Source organism: Leucopleurus acutus (genome assembly GCF_964270905.1).
Source record: "Leucopleurus acutus genome assembly, chromosome: 16".
NCBI classification, from domain to species: Eukaryota; Metazoa; Chordata; class Mammalia; order Artiodactyla; family Delphinidae; genus Leucopleurus; species Leucopleurus acutus.
Genome location: NC_139158.1, coordinates 44,768,541 through 44,781,022, shown reverse-complemented (window position 1 = coordinate 44,781,022; position 12,482 = coordinate 44,768,541). Strand labels below are relative to the sequence as shown.

General features: G+C 53.7%; 1 protein-coding gene across 1 annotated transcript in view; it reads left to right on the top strand.

Moving 5' to 3' along the window:
• NINL (ninein like) overlaps positions 1 to 12,482 on the top strand; it is a 62,247-nt gene that overhangs the window by 29,909 nt on the left and 19,856 nt on the right. The window contains exons 13-16 of the mRNA XM_082857800.1: positions 3,796 to 3,901; positions 6,332 to 6,441; positions 7,285 to 7,544; positions 11,325 to 11,429. Coding sequence (XP_082713926.1) covers positions 3,796 to 3,901; positions 6,332 to 6,441; positions 7,285 to 7,544; positions 11,325 to 11,429 — 581 coding nt within the window. The remainder of the gene's footprint in view (positions 1 to 3,795; positions 3,902 to 6,331; positions 6,442 to 7,284; positions 7,545 to 11,324; positions 11,430 to 12,482) is intronic.

Below are 12,482 nucleotides of genomic sequence, written 5' to 3'. Positions count from 1 at the left end.
TACAGTCTCTCCTTCCTTTTCAATAGAAATGTTCTCGTTTTGTGTTTTCGTGATACTGCCTTTGGATTAAATTGAGGTTATGCCTTCTCAGCTGCACAATGTAGGTGATGTTAATTTTGATCACCTGGTCTCAGTGTGGGGTGACACTTTAAGACCACGCAGATGTCCTGCTCTTCATCAGAAGTTTCACTGGATTTAGGATCAGTGAGTGATTCCTGCCAACTCCCGTCTTTGCCACAATGGTTGTTGCAAAAGGATGGTTTTCCATCATCCACTCCACGTCTGTCAGTTGGCACTTGGCATCTGCCATCAGGCAGAGAAGTCCTGTCTATCTATCTGTGTATCTGGTTGGTATGGGCTCAGGAATCGCCATTCTCATCAGTGGTTTGTATTGATAATTCGTTACTATGTCGAATTACTTTGGTGCTCAAGTCATGTGAGATTTGGCCAGTGGGAGTGTCTTCTGGCCGGCAGCCGTGACCTTGTGACTTGTCACTGTCGTGTTTTGTTAAGTTGTTCCATACTTTCTAGCACAGTGAGATGCTCCAGACTCCTCTTATGCTTCCCCTGCCCTTGCGCTGTAATCAGCTATTTCTCCAATGAGTCCTGGCTCCTAACTGGAGAGAATGGCTTTAGAGACCAAGATCTGCGTGCTGCGTGTGCTCAGCCTCCTGGGGGCGCTGCCTCGGGCCTAGGGTGTTTCTTATTATCAGTCTCCAGAGTAGAGACGACCTTGAACCTCCCTGCTGTGTGTCACCCATCTTTCCAAAGTCACTGTTTGACATTTCCCCGTGCTTGTAAGCAGGATATTTGCTAGCACAGAAACCATGTTTTCCCTTGTTGCCGAGTTCCCTTCCTATTCAACTACTGTCTCAGCTTTTTTTTTTTTCTTTCTTTCTTTCTTTCAGCTGTCAGCCTCAGTTTTCTGGGGCAAGGCTGACTTCGGTAAAGGGGAGTGTAAGGACTTCCCTGGTGGTCTAGTGATTAAGACTCCACACTTCCAATGCAGGGGCATGGGTTCCATCCCTGGTTGGGGAACTACGATCCACATGCCACGAGGCACAGCAAAAAAAAAAAAGATTTAAAAAAGTTGGGGGAAGTGTAAAATGTTAATCGCTTCCTCCTTAGGGGTTCTCTGTGGTTTCATATTTTCACTGCTCCCTCGGGTGGACACCATAATGGAGTAGCTTGTCCTTGGTCAGAAGTGCCAGATACAGATTTTCTCTTTACCCATTTCCACCCTGTTACATGCTGCATGTGTGTGTCCCCATAAATCTATATGTTGAAGCCTGTTCCCTCAGTTGTGGTGGTGTTCAAAGGTGGGGCCTTTGGGAGGCAATTAGGTCATGAGGGTGGAGCTCCATGAAGGGGATTAGTGCCCTTATAAAGGGACCCCAGAGAGCTCCCCCATCCCCTCCTCTAAGTGAGGACATGGGAACAGATGGCCGTCTATGAACCGGGAAGCTCCCACCAGACACTGAATCTGCAGGCACCTCAGTCATGGACTTCTAGCCTCCAGAATTGTGAGAAGTAAATTTCTGTTGTTTATAAACTCTCCATCTGTGGAATTTTGTTACAATAGCCCGGATGGACTGAGACACCAGCCCTGACAGACGTCCCCCCCACTGCCTGTACCTGGGTGGTCAGCCCCTCTGTGTGCTGACTCAGCACGGCCCGGCTCCCCAGCTGGTCTGCCGCCTCCGCCTTCCTCTCCAATGCTTTCGATGCTTCCCAAGCTGCTGTTGAAATCCCATCCTCCCCTGCTTCCTTGCTGAGCTCGCTTCTCCCGCTAACGAGAAGAGAAGCCTCAACAGGTCCAGAGCCCTCAGAGCCTTAGCGCTACAGTGTGTGCAGTGGACTTGCTGCCTTTCCTGGCTAGCACAGTAACACCCTATGACCCTGTGACCACCCTGGGCATCCACAGGCACCCCCAAGTTCACATGCAGCCCACATGAACACAGGCACCCTGGCTCCCAGCCCTGGGACACCCGCTGGGTAGACTGTCTGGGACCCAGGACGGCACATGTCACCCTCATGGGTTAGAACCGACAGTGGTGCCTGAGAGCAGAGACGTCTGTGCCCAGCATGGCACCTAAGGACCTGTTTTCTGGCGCTGCTGAATTTGTGGGACGTGCATATGCTCTTAAAATATCCATCTGAGGGGCAGAAAGAACCACCGAGGGGGCAGGACATTGGGTAGAAATGATCCTGTCAGTGTTTCCTGGCAGATCAGCACTGTCAGTAAAAACACCAGTCACGTGTAATTTCAAGTTTTCCAGGAGTCACATTAAAAAAGGGAAAAAGGAATAGGTGACATTCATCATTTTAATTACACTTTATTCCCTGTGTTACATCCACAGTGTCATTATTTCAACATATAATCAATATAAACACATTTTAAATGAGATATTTTACATCCCTTTTTGGGAATCTGGTGTTTAAGATCGGTGTAGAGTTTATGCTACACACACCTCAATCCAGACTGACCACACCTGACATGCTCAGTAGCTGGCGTGGCGACATCGTGGGGTAGAGGGGCCGGGGGTGCCCACACCTGCTGCCCCGCAGGTCTACCCCATGGCTCTCACATCCCGGCCCTGCCCTTTCCCCCAGGAAGGAGCTGCTCCCTCTGTGGGGAAACTGTGTATTTGCCCAGGAGTTTCTGAAGGAGTGATCCTAGTAAATCTGTGCTTCTTCTGAGATCTGCAGGGCCTGTCCCTTCTCCCACATGGCCTAGAACTGCCGATGAAAGGCTCCTTCTCCAAGGGCGGATGCAGAGACAAACCAGGCACTGGCCACCGGCGAGTTCAGGAAGATGAGTTTTATTTGACAAGAGCTGCCTGGAGAAGAAACTCAAATAGATTAAAAAATCAGAGAGGAGCGGGCCTCCCTGGCAGTCCAGTGGTTAGGACTCTGTGCCCCCAATGCAGGGGGCAGGGGTTCAGTCCCTGGTCGGGGAACTAAGATCCTGCATGCCATGGGGGGTGGCCAAAAAAAAAAAAAAGAAAAAAAATCAGGGAGGGAGGTGGGGCCTTGAGGGCATGCCATGGCCTTGGCTGGTCTGGCTTCCCCCAGAGCCAGTTTCCCGGGAGGAGAAGCCGGGTGGAACCTGCATCACTCATGCTGTCCTCCAGGTGGGGCGGCCACAGCCCACCCGGGGTTGGGGGGAAGAGTGCGTGGACCCAAAGCCATGTGGCCGCGGTGCCGGCTCTGGGGCCACCTGGGAAGGTGGGATGTGAACGCTACCCTTTCCGGCCTTTTGAAAGTCAGGTGACCAAATGTGCTTGTTCAGATGTATTTCATTCGTGGGTGGACAAATTACGCTTGTCACAAACGAGACCCTTCCTCTTTTTTTTTTTTCCTCTGTGCTGTGTAGCTTGCGGGATCTTAGTTCCCTGACCAGGGATCGAACCCGGGCCCTGGCAGTGAAAGCGCCGAGTCCTAACCGCTGGACCTCCAGGGAATTCCCAGAGACTCTTCCTCTTAAGCCTTCACGCCCCCAAGTGTCCTCTTCCCCTTATGTGCGTGCTTACCCAACCACCTGTGGTTTCTCTGTATTTTCTCCATTTCTCACTTTCACTGCACTTTTTTTCCCTGAGTCCCTTCCTTGTATCCTGTGATGGAAGGTGGTACCAGGCATAAGATGTCGCCAAATGACCCCTGCTCCCGTGTCGCTCACGGAGCAGTTAGGTGCCTGGGCACAGCTTCGGTGCCCCGTCCGCCCTGCTGAGCTGGGGCTGACTCCTGGGCCCAGTGGCCACAGTGGCTGGAGGAAGGGTCTGGCTCTGCCCACAGGACCTGCAGGACTGCAACGACGAGCTGCAGGCCGCACTGGAAGGCCTGCGGGCACAGCTGCCCCCGAGTCGGCACGGCCAGCTGCCCCCGGGACACGGCCCGTCAGGTAGGAGCCCGGTGTTTTGAGGTGGTGGGTCGTGTGCTCCTTCCCGGGGCGGGGCGGGGGGGGGGCGTGGGGCTGGCCAGCTGCACAGGTGGTCACAAGCCCTTCCGACCTCTTGTGTGGGAGAAGGGGCCTACCTGAGGCCAGGGTTCTGTGCGACCCCCAGAGCCCCAAGGGAGATGGAGGAGGATGAGGGGTCTACCATTTGGGTAGAAGCAAGTGGTGAAGGTTATGAGGACCTTGCCATGACCTCAGGGCAGGCATGTCCCAGGGAGCCTCCTGGGTCCCGGGGAGGGGGCCGGAGTTGGTGATCAAAGGAGATGCTCCACACAGGCGGTCCTCTGGGGGAGGGGAGGAGAGAGGAGGCTGCAGGGACAGGGGACAGGCTGGTCTCGGGTCTGTGACGGCTCGTACAAGGCAGGTGCTAAACCGTGTGGACCAAGGCTGGCGGGCCGCTGTGGAAGGGGTCTGAGATGGGGCGGGGCCATGGCGCCTGGGAAGGGCCCTTCCACCTGCTGCGTGCAGAGCCGACGCCAAAGGCGTCACTCGGAAAAACCAGGCTCCTGCCTCCCAGCAAGGAGGTCTCGACAGGCTGCAAGCACCGCGAGGTTAATGTTCTTGGCTCCTTCTAGAGACGGGGCTGGAGGTTCTGAGGCCACAGCTGTCCTTGAGGAGGACGGGGTTTGCGCCCACCCTGGCAGCTGGGCGGGGCGGGCACTACAGGTTCACGTGCTCCAGGCTCCACGCCCCTTGCTGCCGTGGGAACCACCACGACAGCCCCAGCGCAGCAGCCCGACCGCCTCTGTGGTCACATGTCACGCAGACGCAGCCCCAGAGGACGTGTCGCTCTCATCTGTAACCCTGAGAGCATTGGGCTCCCATATTGTCCTAAAGCTGTTACTTAAAACAGGAAAGTCAACATGGGAGCCTCCAAGGGAAACTGAGTGGGGTCTTCTGTGCACCTGGGCCCGAAGGGAGCCCCTCACCTGCGGCTGCATTAGTGGAGCTGATGGCTGTCGAGACCCACAGCCCCGCTGCCCTCAGCCAGGAGGTGTTGGCATGTGGCTGGTGAGCTGGTATCATCTGATCCCCAGATGAGTGTCTGGTGCCAGTGTGGCCATGGGGAAGGGGGTTATTGTCACCTCCTCTGTCCCTGGAGGGGACTGAGCTACACAGAGCATGTGACCCTTGTCGAGAGCCACGATCCGTCACGCAGGGAGCAGAGAGATGGGGTCTGTGCCCAGGGTGCCGTGTCCAGAAGCCTCTGAGGTGTGGCACCAAAGGCAGCCCCAAGCTTCGTGTTGGCACTGATACGACCAGAGCGCTCTCCCAGCTGGAGCATTTTCTCTTACACTTTCCCCCCTCGTCTGACCATAGAGCTTCTCTTGGCCCCTTCAAAGGAGGAGGGACAGTCAGGACAGCAGAGTTGTGGTGGCGGGGGCCATGTGGGTTGTGGAGTCTGGGCCGGCAGTGCATCCAGCTGGGGCCACTCCTGACGGGCGCCACTTGGCCAGACCCAGGGGGCGGCTTCCAGTTGTCAGGGCAACGGGATGCTCTCTTTCCTGAGATACTCTGAGTTCTCTCAGGATGTCATTGAGCCTGTCACTCTTTTTCGTGGAAAACAACTTGGGCGAGAGGTCAGGGTGTGTCTGCTCCCTTCACTTTCTGGCCCGTGGACCAGCAGCGGCGGTCACACGCACATTCTGAGTCAAGCCCTGGGTGTGCCCCCCAACACGCACAACGTGGGGGGCCGCTGGGCCCAGGAGGGCTGGCCGCGCTTGTGGGTTCACAGGCGCCCTTTGGGGGCGAGCTGTAAGGACGGGTGATGTTGCCGGTGGGGAGGGTCTTCTGGGCCAGGTGTAGCTCACACCCTCTTCCTACAGTCTGTCAGAGCCTCCACAAGTGCTGAGTTTGCCTGACTTTTTGTTAAGACGCCCACTCCCATGATTTGTGTGATGTAATAGAAAGTAGGGAGGGCCTCTGAGAAAAGGAGGAAGGCGAAATAAAGAATGAAGACAGAGCTTCGTCATGGCTCATCCTAAAGCACTGTCTGTGCTGTGGTCACTTTTTCCCGTTGTCCCCATCCCTGTGTGTGCCTGCCATGGTCAAGGGGGCAGGACGTGTACCCCATGTGGCATCTTTCAGGGAATTCAAGGGCCTGACAAATCTGGCAGGGAGCCTCCTCGCCATTCATACCTTTGAGTGATCTGCGTTCTGGCAAAGACTCGAAATGCTGGTTTGTAAAGACGCCAGCTTTGAGAACTCGGCGCAACGGATGGTCCATGGCCCATGTCCTCTTACTGCCAGCATTGCGTTCCTCTTGCGGAAAGTGCCCGCAGAAGGCTGTGCTTCGTCCAGATGTCGGCTTGGAGGTTGGATCAGACCCCGCAGCGTCCTGGGCAAGACAAAAACGGAAGTGTCTTCTTGTTGCAGGCATTGTCACGTTTGTGGGTGATTCCGTCCCAGTGAGTCTAGAGACGGAGATAATGTTGGAGCAGGTGAAGGAACGTTACAAAGACCTCGAGATCCAGCTGGAGACCAAGGTCAGGGGGGCTGAGGGAGGCCGGAGGGGTCAGGGAGCTTCCTGCTGCTGGGACGCTTCTGCGCACACGTCTGCCCCATAGTGAGCGCGCTCAGGGGGACGGAGGTTTGCAGGGAAATGTGCATGACATTGATGTTCTGTCTCACACCCGCTTTGGAAGCAGGCAGGACAGAAGGTATAGCTACTAATGGGAGGGAGCAGGGTCGTGGTATCCCAGCGTCACGAGGGCTGCGCTGAGGCCAGACCTCCCTGCTTACTCTGTGCTGGGGAGTCACAGCTCCCAACTGTGTTCCAGCTGAAGCACCCTGGGACTGCCCTGTGTGAGGGCCTCCCGGGCCACCCTGGCCAGGCCTGTCTTCTTGGGTGAACATGCCTCCAGCTCCGTGACCCAACTGTGGTGGGTTTTGTTGAAGGACGGTACCCACGTCTCGTCAGGTGTCACTGCCAGCGAGGTGGGGCCACCTCTTCCTTGTGGTCCTGCCCCTGGGCTCTTGCTGTGGCCTTGCCCGCCAGGTCTCCAGGGGGTTCAGAGCCACTGCGGCCTCGCGGTAGGCATTGTCCCCCCTCTGCCCTCCTGCTGCTGCTGCTGCCAGGCCCCCAGCCCAGCTCGGCTCCCAGCAGCCTTTCGGCGCCTGCCAGGCCTGCCCCCCTAGGCCGCAGTGAAGGTTACGGGACGTGACAGAAGCAGGCGGCCACACGGGCCCTGGGGAGGCTTTCACAGGCCCCAGCACCTCGCTGAGGCCGGGCCCCCCGCTCTTTGGATGCTGTGCCGGGCAGCCTTGTATCGTCAGGCAGATCATGTTTAGGGGCCCCTGGCTGACATCACTCACGCTTCTTTTCCCAGGTGAATTACTATGAAAGGGAGATGGAGGTGATGAAAAGGGCCTTTGCGGAGGAGAGAAAGGAGCTGGAGCGGGCCTTCAAGCTCGAGGTTGGCGTGCTGCAGGGTCAGAAGGCCGAGCTGGCGACGCTGCACCAGGAGTCGCAGGAGGCTGTCCGAGGCCTGCGGGACCGGCTGCAGCGGGCCGTGGAGCTGGAGCGGGGCCGCGCGCGGCAGCTGGCCCAGGAGAGGGACCAGCTGGAGGAGGCGCTGCAGCGGGTCAGGTCCGGCACCACATCCTTTCGGGATTTCGCGTCCAGGGTGTCTTGCTCAGAACCCAAATTTGAAATTAGATTTGGGCAAACGGCTCAGCATCCCAATGGCTGTTACCTGAGGGGTTCTTGTTGGTGCAGACACGTGAGCCCTGAAAGAACAGGCTATTTTACAAAGAGTCTGCCTTTTCGGTTTTTTGCGCATGCGGCATGCAGGATCTTAGTTCCCCGACCAGGGATCAAACCCATGCCCCTCCAGTGGAAGCATGGAGTCTTAATCACTGGACCACCAGGGAATTCCCAAAGATTCTGACTTCAAAAATACGTATTAACTAGGGCTTAGGCCCTGAAGCCCTTTGCTTTGTAGAATTTTGACTCAGTTTACCTCCTGCCTCTGACTCGCCTGGTAGCAAGGGCAACACGGTCTCCATCGTCTGTCATCTCATGGTCCTTGGGGAGGTGGATAAAAGGCCTAAAAGCCCCAAAATAACAGGAAAGGCCATTAGTCTGGGTCAGTGGGACTGAACCCTAGAACCTGAGAATGGTGATCTGAGTTGTATCCTCTGGCTTCTATTAACTTCTCCATCCTCTGTGGGTTTTCTTTGGTATGTTTAGGTGTGTATTCTTTAACTTTTTATTAAAGTGTTATACGCACAAGAAAAATACACACGTGTGTGCAGTTGGAAGAATTGTTGATGAATTGGACATATCTGTGTCCCCAGCACAAGTCCCCCAGGGGTTACTTTTCCAAGTCAGGATAGTGGCAACCCTTGGGGGCTTTGGGGAGCCCCATTTTTTGTTCTGGGTGCTGGTGTACATAAGAATGGAATAGTTGGGTTGTAGGACATAGGTGTGGTTTTCTTTTTACTTATCCTACTTAGAAAACATTGTCTACTGAATGTATAGATTTGTGTCCTATGAAAAACTCTCAGCCGTTATTCGTAAACTATTGCTTCTCCCCTCACTGTCCTCTACAACTGGATGTATGATGTTAGGTCTTTTCACTTTTCCTCCATTTCTTTCTATCTTTCTATTTGTTTATTTAACATCTTTATTGGAGTATAATTGCTTTACAATGGTGTGTTAGTTTCTGCTTTATAACAAAGTGAATCAGTTATACATATACATAAATCCCCACATCTCTTCCCTCTTGCATCTCCCTCCCTCCCACCCTCTCTATCCCACCCCTCTAGGTGGTCACAAAGCACAGAGCTGATCTCCCTGTGCTATGCGGCTGCTTCCCACTAGCTATCTATTTTACATTTGGTAGTGTATATATGTCCATGCCACTCTGTCACTTTGTCCCAGCTTACACTTCCCCCTCCCCGTGTCCTCAAGTCCATTCTCTAGAAGGTCTATGTCTTTTTTCCCATCCTGCCCCTAGGTTCTTCATAACCATTTTTTTTTTAGATTCCATATATACGTGTTAGCGTATGGTATTTGTTTTTCTCTTTCTGACTTACTTCACTCTGTATGACAGACTCTAGGTCCATCTACCTCACTACAAGTAACTCAATTTCATTTCTTTTTATGGCTGAGTAATAGTCCACTGTATATATCTTCTTTATCCATTCATCTGTCAATGGACACTTAGGTTGCTTCCGTGTCCTGGCTGTTGTAAATAGAGCTGCAATGACCATTGTGGTACATGACTCTTTGAATTATGGTTTTCTCAGGGTATATGCCCAGTAGTGGGATTGCTGGGTGGTATGGTAGTTCTATTTTTAGTTTTTTAAGGAACCTCCGTACTGTCCTCCATAGTGGCTGTATCAGTTTACATTTCCACCAACAGTGCAAGAGGGTTCCCTTTTCTCCACACCCTCTGCAGCATTTACTGTTTGTAGATGTTTTGATGATGGCCATTCTGACCGGTGTGAGGTGGTACCTCATTGTCCTTTGGATTTGATTTCTCTAATGCTCAGTGATGCTGAGCATCCTTCCTCCTCCATTTCTTAGCCTCTCTTTCATTACCTCCAACTTCTTTTCTGTCTATGGCACATCCTGCCAGTGAGCTTTTCTTTTGACACTGACTTTTTATTTTCCAAAATTCTGTTTAGTTAGTCCTGTCTGATCATTTTTGACAGCTTCTTGTTGCTTGTCCCTTTTAAAATTTCCATCTTTTAGTTAAGTAAACATTTCATAATATTTATCCTTAGTTTGTGTCTGATAATTCCAGTATCTGAGGTTCCTACAGGATCTAATTCTGTTGTTCTGGCTTCTTCTGACTCTCATAGGGGGTCCTTTTCCACATATATTGTGGTGATCTTTGATTGTGAGCTCATGCTTACGTGACGTTTATCTCTGGGAATCCTGGGAGCTGTAGTAGAGGGTGCTCCCTGCAGAAAGGATGTGCTTTGCTTTTGCCAGGAGTTGGAAGCCTCTTAATCCGAGACCACTTTAACCTCTTCCAGGGAGCTGGCGCAGTGCATGTATCCACGGTGTGGTCTCTCCACACTGGTGTAGGTGCTGGCCTCAGGGTAACCCTATTTTTGTGTTGCTTAGTGCTCATGGCTTTGGTTTCAGCTTCCGGGTTTTTTTTGTTTGGGGACCCCTGGAGGTTTCCATTACCTTCTGTGAGGACATCACACACTAGATGACCAGCTCTGCTCTGGTTATGTGGTGAGTGTGGGCAGCTGGGGTGGAGCAACGCCATCTTATTTGAGGTCCCCGAAGCTGGAGGCAGAATCCCCGCCACCCACATACACACACACACCTGCCTTGAATCAATTTGTTTTCCATCGTGGAGCCGGAATGACAGTTCAAAACACAGACCTCATTTGTGTCACTCCCCTGCTTGAAATCCTTTGCTGCTTTGAAAATTCCGTTGACTTCTATGTCTTTATTTTTCTCTCTAGTTCCTCATGAGGAAAAGTGAAGTGGTACTTGTGCTTATGAAGGAGATACTTATGCTTGACATTATAAGAATAACACATAAACATATGAGGTCATGTGGCTTTGAGTACCTTTAGATTGAAAAGAAGCTAATGCCAGGTAGAGACCTGTTTAGGGGAATAAATGTCCGCAAGACCAACATGCGTTAAGGATAGACTCTGGGCAGCAGGCGTGGGTTTCAGGCTGCCTCCCCGTGATCTTTACTCGTCAGTTGCTCGTGTGTCACACATTGATGGGGTTACCTTCCCAGGGAGACTCTAAGAGCATCGGAAGCCAGGGGGGCTCCGGGCAGACTTGGTCCCGGCAGCCACTGTCGGTACTTGCTTTTCCCCCTGAAGGCTCCATGTTGCATCAGGTCGCCCTCTGTCCACTGAGCCGGGCATCGTCCCAGGCTCCTCCTGGTACTGGCCTCAGGGTGTAGGATGGCGGCACTCTTCCCTTGGGATCCGGCCTCCCCTGTCCTTGTGTTCCTCAGCTTTGTGCTGGAGTCCCCTGGGTGGCGGGGGTGGCCACTCTCCTTGCAGTGGCCTCGCGAGGACTCACCCAGCATCTTGTACTGGTGCCAGCCATGGGCGCACTCACGTTTCAGTGGAGGTTATAAGATGCAGGAACAGGCCAGCTGTGAACACGAAGATCCAAGGTGCTGAATACACCAGGGAGCTGTTGATTGTGTGGCCGTTTTAGAAGCTAAGAAAGCTTTGTCTTCTATAGCTTATCTCTAGGGAGATGCAAACCAGAGCAGGTTAACACGGGATACAGGAGAGCGAAGGAAGTGGTGTCCTGCGCCCTCATCTAGGGAAGGGGAAGTGTGGCTGCAGGGTCACTGCAAGGCTGGAGTGCGTGGGGGTGACCAGCTTCTGGAGTTCCCACTCTTGATCCTTTCTTGAATTTCTCACGCAGAGTCAAGTTGGATAGGCTCTCTGAAGAAAACACGTTTTTGAAAAATGAGCTGACGAGGATCCAGCAAGAGCTTGAAGCTGCAGGAAGGACAGAGGCTGCACAGAGGTAAGGGCCGTCTCCACGGTCCCACCCCGACCCCGGTCCCTGACAGGGCTCGCTCTTCGTAGAGTAAGAAGGCATTGCTGTAGAAAGTGGTACGTGTTCACAGATAACCCGCGTTCCAGGAGAGCCGTGCTGCCCTCTGACCAGCCTTGCCAGGCACAGCGGGGCTCAGGCCTCCTTGCAGATGCCAGCAGCCACCTTCCTTCCTGAGCTCCTCGCTCGCAGAAGTAGGAGGTACCGGGTCAGCACCACCAGCTCCAGCACAGGCCCGTGCGCCTCTGACGCTGCTCGGCAGGCACTGCTCACCCTGCAGAAGTGCTCATCGTGCTCAGGCTCGGGGGAGGCATCGAGCGTTCTCGTAGGGGCGAGAGATGCTCTTGCAGCCTTTCTGGGCGAGTAGAATCTGTTTGTTCTTGTTCCGATAATGGTTTCAGCTGTGCTTTTCTCCGAGGTTCATTCCTGGTCTGTCAATTTCAGTGAGTCAGAGTCAGGGGTTGGGGGTCTGAACACTGAGGCAGGAGCTGTGTGTGTGTGTGTGTGTGTGTGTGTGTGTGTGTGTGTGTGTGTCAAAGTCAGGGGTCGGGGGCCTGAGCACTGAGGCAGGAGCTGTGTGTGTGTGTGTGTGTCAAAGTCAGGGGTCGGGGGCCTGAGCACTGAGGCAGGAGGTGTGTGTGTGTGTCTGTGTGTGTGTGTGTGTGTGTGTGTGTGTGTCTGTGTGTGTGTGTGAGAGAGAGAGAGAGTCAGGGGTCGGGGGCCTGAGCACTGAGGCAGGAGGTGTGTGTGTGTGGGTGTGTGTGTGTGTGTGTGTGAGAGAGAGAGTCAGGGGTCGGGGACCTGAGCACTGAGGCAGGAGGTGTGTGTGTGTGTGTCTGTCTGTGTGTGTCTGTGTGTTTGTGTGTGTGTGTCAGAGTCAGGGGTCGGGGGTCTGAACACTGAGAAAGGAGGGGTGTGTGTGTATGTGTGTCAGAGTCAGGGGTCGGGGGCCTGAGCACTGAGGCAGGAGGTGTGTGTGTGTGTGTGTGTGTGTGTGTGTGTGTGTGTGTCAAAGTCGGGGTC